The following is a 6,809-nucleotide window of genomic DNA, read 5'->3' on the forward strand; positions in this document are numbered from 1 at the left end:
GAGGAAGTTAGTGTAGCTTATTTGGTTATGTGTAATTTATATCTTCCATTCATTTAATCCCAGCATAATTGTTTGTAGGTCTGCTACTGTAGCTGACATTCCTGTGTTTCTGCAACAAGCAGGTCCACCTGAATGCCAGAGCCCTATATGTTTTTGCTATTAGCCTGTCGCACTCCCTGCTGTTATGTGCCTTGTGGGATAGCTCATGTGTTGTACCCAGATTTTTTGGGTCAAGTGTTAGACTTTGTACACCTCAGTTTCAGTAAATAAAATATCACTACTTAATTCACAATTCAATAAGGACAAAATGAATACATCATCTGAGAACATTGGAAGGGGTCTAACTATTGTTTCCCTTTTTGTAGGTCAAGAAGAATGGACCAACTCGCGACACAAGGCACCTCCTGCAAGGACAACAAAAGGAGTCTACAGAGACCAGCCATATGCCAGATACTGATTGTACTGTCTGATGTTGTGAAATATCCAATCTCCACCAGTCCTGTATACTGTTCAAAGTAATTTTTTCTATGAACAATCCCTTTTTATTAACTCAAAGCGCATAAAAAAAAAAAACCCTGAATGGATGGACTGAACCTTAAAATCTTTTGTTGAAAGAACAACCTGGACAGAAAGAAATGTAAACCGAGGAACTTTGTTTTTTCCAAACTGTATTTGAGACAAAATAGGCGATCAAAAAAATAACCTTTGATTAACTAGTGTTAAACAGAAAAATAGGTTTACTAAATCTGTTAGTCCATTCTTTTAACAGAAGCGTAACCTTTTATTTTAAAGGTTTTCAGCAGTTTAGTTTTTAGCTTTTCTTTTCAGCCATTTGCTAGACTCTCTCTTTGCAAACATGCGTAAAAAGGGAAGCCAGTTCCAAATGCAAATAATGTGGTATTTTGTAACTCAAGTCTTGAAATGTTCTGTAGTGTTAAGCAAAGTTTTGCCCTTGCTTGATACTAAATAAACTTTTGAAAGAAAATCAGTGTGTGTGAGATTAATTTTATGCTTTATCTGATAATAAAACTCCATAAATAGTAGTAAACAGGGAGAAGTGTTTAACAGCGATCACCATAAAAGGCTCATCTTAAACATTGCACCACTTCTTTAAAACAACGGTATAAACCTAAATGTTATCTATATATACTTACAGTAGATTAAATGCTGGTTAAAGTATCCAAATGGTATGGATCTGCTTGAGTGCCACATTAAATCAAAATCTTTATTTTTTGGTTAAAAATGGTTTAAAATAGCTGAATTTTCTGGAAAGCTGTGATTAGTTTTTCATCTTGTTGAGCATTTTTTCACTAGTGCAACTTTGGAATTTTTAAGAGCATTTTGGTACCTTAATGACCACCTCGTTCCGTGCTGGAAGCAATAAACACAAAGCTTTTAAAGACTTTCTGACTTGACTAATTGAGGTCGCTTTCGTCAGAGGCAGAGGATGTGTAACCCTTAAAACGGTCTTCATTTGCAAAGGTAAATAAATCAAATCAGATTTTAATCTCACTTAATTTATCTTTAATATAAGCAATAAAAGCAGGGAGGCTGCAACTTAGAAAGTTTCCTTTTAGAATGTAGGAAAGACTTTGAGGACCCCTAAATTCTCCTTTTAAAAGGTTTAATTTGTATCAGTAGTCTAAAAAGCCTTAGCTTAGCTAGTTAAATTTGGTCAAACTATTCCCTATTAAACAACTGTAAAACCTCATAACCAATAGCTTGTAATATATTCTTTTCCCATAAATTCTAGTAACTTAAACATTACAGATGTTACCTAAAGCTTTTTTTTATTCAGCTTTTATTAATTATAGTTTGATTTACATTGTTTTCTTATTAGTTGAAAGCCTTTTAAATTTACTAAAATCTCTTTTTCTTTTCTTGTCAGGAGACCCACCTCCTTGGACAGCCAAAAGAACAAAAACCTGAATCTTCTGATGCTTTGGTAGGTATTTTCGCTCATCTGTGAAATTATCACATGAGTAATGGAGCTTTTGATCTGATCCTTAAGTCTTTATACACAAGCCTTTAATTTATGCAATCACTGCAGGTATTAAGTTGTAGGTCAGCAGAAATCATTAGCTCTATTCAGTTCTGATATGAAAAGCTATCATGAAATAGGACATTAAACTGTCCCAGTGTGTGGACAACGTCCTCTGGCTGTTTACTGAGAGGTATACGTAGCTTTGACAACATGTCAACCAAGTAAGTATTTCATTGGACAGAGGAAGGTGAATGAAAATGGGTGTGATTTTATGCTGGTAGTGTTCAAATGGGAATTTGAAACTCAGATCTGGTCAGCAAATACTTCTAATAGGGTTTCCCAAAGCTGAAGAAAGCATTTTGTAGAATTACTTTCTAAGTCAAGCATTTCTGCACAAGGAGCAGACTGAATTTTGGCACAGATGAAGGACAGCAAGTCCATTGAGAAGCATTAGCTGAAGAAATAGCTAGCTCCACATTTTCCAGTGGATTCAATATATAAAGAAATACTGTATTTATGCTCAGATCGTGTTTTTTAAATAGAACAGGTTTTTTTCTTTATTTTCTACTTGGAATGGTAGTTTTTCTTGCTAACCTCATGATCTCAGTGCATTTAGTTGACATCACTTAGAAGTTCTCTACTTTGAAATATTGCATACATTGCACTGCCTCTGTATGCCGCAGTAAGTTTAAGAGACTGCTGTTACAGACTAAAAGAGCTTTATGTCCATCCAAAATGGGTTTATAACAATTTGCTTTGGCATAGGCCCCTTTTGAGGTTAGGAGAACTCGGAGATTTCTGCCCTCTTGGGCTCAAATGGCAAAAATTCGATACCAGCTGCTGGGACTGCTATGGCAAAACTGAGTATATGAATACCTCCCATCTTAAATCACACATGATCAGTTGCATTCAGACATAACAATAATTTATTTGCACATATGAGGTTTAATATTAACCATATACAATGAAACATGATGGGTTGAAACTAAAATATCTAGTGGCAAGGATGACTAGTAGGCAAATAAGTGAATTAGGTATGAATTCAACATTCTGTAATGTTTATCCAGCTCTAGGGGTTTTACATGCCATCTTAGTGCCTACTATATGGAGGATGAATATATCAGAATGCATTTGTGCCACTACTCTGCCCTGAAGTTCTACAAACCCTTAAATTGTTTCAGGTTCCCTTTTAGGGGGGAAAAAAGTGTATGGCTATTAAGTCATGCAGAGGCTGTTTGAGAGCACTGTTGTGTGACAGGGTCTTGTATGACTGGATGTGGCAGGTCACATGAGTAAATTTAAATTCCCTTCTTAATAGCACACTCATCCTATGGTTGAAGTGATTGTTTTGGTCACGTGCCAGGTGTGCATCCCTGTGTATATGTGGTGCTCCCATTAAGTAGCTGTGGCCCACCTTGATGGGTCCAATTTCGTTCTTTAAAGGAGTTGCAAGATCTAACTTTGATACATCTAAAAGTCTGCCTATATTGAGCATAATAGTGGTATTAGTTTTGAAACCATCAAGTGCCTGACCAATTTGGTGGCTTTCTATGACAGGGCAACAGTATTGCTGGATAGGGGAAGAGCGACTGATGTCATCTACCTGAAGGATGGTAGATTTAGATTACACAGTAGGAAGTTCTTTACTGTGAGGGTGGTGAGGCACTGGAATGGGTTGCCCAAAGGGGTGGTAAATGCTCCATCCCTGGCAGTGTTCAAGGCCAGGTTGGACAGTGCCTTGGGTGACATTGTTTAGTGTGAGGTGTCCCTGCCCATGGCAGGGGGATTGGAACTGGATGATGTTTAGGGTTTCTTGCAACCCAAACCAGTTTATGATCCCATAAGTCTTCCTTCTTCCAATGCTCCACATTCTGTTTCTCCTAAGAAAACATGCTTATGACCCATAAAAAAAAAGTTTTATTGATTCTCATGTCCTATATATGTGTGTACAACAGAATCATAGAATGGTTTAGGTTGGAAAGGACCTTAAGATCATATTGTTCTAACCTCCTGCCATGGGCAGGGACACCACACTATAAACCATGTCACCTAAGACTCCATACAACCTGGCCTTGAACACTGGCAGGGATGGAGCATTTACCACTTCTTTGGGCAACCGGCTCCAGTGCTCAGCAACTTCTCAGTGAAGAACTTCTTCCTTATATCTAAACTAAACTGTCCTTGTTTAAGTGTGAACCCATTACCCCTTGTCCTATCACTATAGTCCCTGATGAAGAGTCCCGTCTACATCTACATCTAAACTACATCTGCTACTGGTATTACATATTGGTAGAAACTACGTATTTGCAGCATGAAACTTCCCTTGACAGTACCTGTAATAACATACACTAGATAGTGTTCTGCTATTGCATTTCTGGGGGTTTTGGGAAGTTTTGTTCTCTGAAATGAAATCCATCAGATGTTGAACAGAAGGAAAAACAACTTAAAAAGGTCTCTAGACTTTTAAAATACATCAATCTAGAAGGCAGCCTTTCTTTAGTGACAAATTAACCTTTAAGTGTTTTGCCATTTCAGTAGGGTTTTGTATTCTTACACTGGTCAATTGCTGTATGTAACTGGTCAAACAAGCACTGTTAATTATTATAATTAACCATATCATTACTTTGCATTTATTGAACTGCTTTATCACATTTGCACTGAATTTCAATGCAATGGTTTCCATAAATCTACATACATCATATATATATGTAATTGCCTGATCCCACTTCTTACAATCTGACAATCATCAGAGAATCCACAGCTGCTATTCTCAGGATGTATGCAAATAAATGTTTTCTTCTTTTTCAGGAACTTCTGCCATGACAATTATGGACTGCTTAGAGCATTGAACTTACCTGTGCACCCAGACAAAGCTGAGATGGGCTACGGAGTATGAAAATCCTGTATTTCTTGTATAAAGCCTTAAAGTGTATAACAGTGTACACTTTTAAAAGAATTGTGTATTTAAAATCCTGATTGTTGAGTGATGCAGCAATGTTTTATTTGGAGCTCAATAAAGACTTTTTATCCAAGTTCCTGTTACAAAGCAATAATGCAACCTCATGTTCCTCCAGTGACTTCTTTAGCCTTACGCAGCAAGTGTAAGAGAGCGTATGAAGTCTCATGACTAGAATCGAAATGGTTTGGGAAGTAGCTTGTCCAATGTATGAACAACATGGATAAATTAAAATGAAGATTGGTATCTTATGCTGAAGCTTTCCTTAATAGGTAGTTGTAAAAAGGTCTATTTAAAACAAGACTCTTGGGTAGAAATGATGCTCTAACTTCCATTTCCTTCAGAAACTTGCATAACATGAAGGTGTTTTAATCCCTGTCAATTATGCTCTGCTGCTTATTCTCTTTCACTTGGTGTTGGATGCATAGGAATGTTTTCTTTAATACACAGCCACAGGTTTTCTAGTAGTAGTCTTAGATGAGGCTTTTACACCTTGACCAATCTTGTATCTAACAGTCACGTTTCCTCAGTGCTCTGTTTTATATTAATTGTGATTGTGATAATTTGTAACAGAAATAAAATTCTGATAATTTAATTTCTTGTGTTCTTTTTCCTAAATACTGCTTGCAAAGTACGAGTGAACGATTTCTCAGTGATGTTTCCATGAGATGAGGTTTTTATTCACTAAATCTCAAATTCATCCCAAGGAAAGCATCGTTTGGTTCAGTCTTGTTTATTTTGCCTTGAAAACAAGCAATATCACTGAATAGCTTCACACTGCATACCTTTACACCTTTTCTTTGACATGTGTTCCTAACTTCTAATACCATACACCGAATATTGCAGATTGCTGTTAGCCTTGGTGCTGTTCAGAGTGTCATGAGTAAGGAATCACTTTTAATAGTAAAAAAGTCTTGTGTTTTTAACCTTCAAATATTTAAAGTAATTTTATAAGTCAGTCTCACAATTTGGGAAGATTTTTCCCTGCCATGGTCTGTGTTCAACTGCATTTCTGCAATGTTTTCCATAGTAATTATTAAAATGAGGAAAAGCAAAATCCAAAACCTTTGAATAAGCACAAGACACGTATAATAATTAGCTGACAGGCAGGAACCTCTGGTGTGGAACAGCACCTAACACTTTAGTTGCCAGCCAAGTATAAAACTGTATCTGGATACTGTGGGAGGAACTGAGACAAGCAGAACGCAATTTCACTTGCTGTAATTTGGACTGGACACCAGGATTACCAACACAATCTCATTTGAGAAGTCCTATGAACTATTTAAGGACTGAAGTATCAAGGCTTCCACTCTGGAGTAATGAACAACAGAGCTTCTTACTGTCAGTACTGAAGTATTTTGCTGGTATGACTTATATTTTACAGTCACATTGAAATATCCAGCAAGTTTGGTAGCTTTCCTGAGATCTTGTCTGGTTCCTGAGTGGCCTAACACAGGATGTGTTAAAGTCCAGTCAAAGCGGGTTGACTGCAGACTATCCACATGTTTCTTTGGCACGTACTTTGCTTATTTTACTAAAAGCTTTTGAGGATTGACTGTTCCTGTGCTTTGAAGCCAGGATTTCATTTCTGCTGGGATTTATTGCCACTAGGTAGAGATCTTTATTTCTTGTGACTATGTTTTGAGTGAAATCTGGGTCCCATTGGAGTAACTCGGTCATTTGCTTCAAGAGACCATGTGTATATATGTATGTGCATCCTGCCTGTGCTGTCATTGATGACTTCAATCTACACTGTGGGTGTAGTGCTGATGCTCTGTTGTGTGATACCTGTTCTACAATGACATTGCCTCAAGTCTGAGCAAGGACGTGAGCCTGCTGCTTCATATGAATTTTTCCAAGCTACATCAC

The 6,809-nt window shown here is 37.1% G+C and overlaps 1 protein-coding gene across 1 annotated transcript in view; it reads left to right on the forward strand.

The window, feature by feature from the left end:
* The window catches only part of KHDRBS3 (KH RNA binding domain containing, signal transduction associated 3), a gene marked incomplete at both ends in the record, with an annotated part of 85,186 nt that extends 84,729 nt beyond the window's left edge, over nt 1-457 (forward strand). The window contains one exon of the mRNA XM_080610764.1: nt 366-457. Coding sequence (XP_080466890.1) covers nt 366-457 — 92 coding nt within the window. The remainder of the gene's footprint in view (nt 1-365) is intronic.
* Nucleotides 458-6,809: the final 6,352 nt, after the last annotated feature.

Source organism: Psittacula echo, assembly GCF_963264785.1.
Source record: "Psittacula echo genome assembly, chromosome: 2".
In the NCBI taxonomy this organism is placed as follows: Eukaryota; Metazoa; Chordata; class Aves; order Psittaciformes; family Psittacidae; genus Psittacula; species Psittacula echo.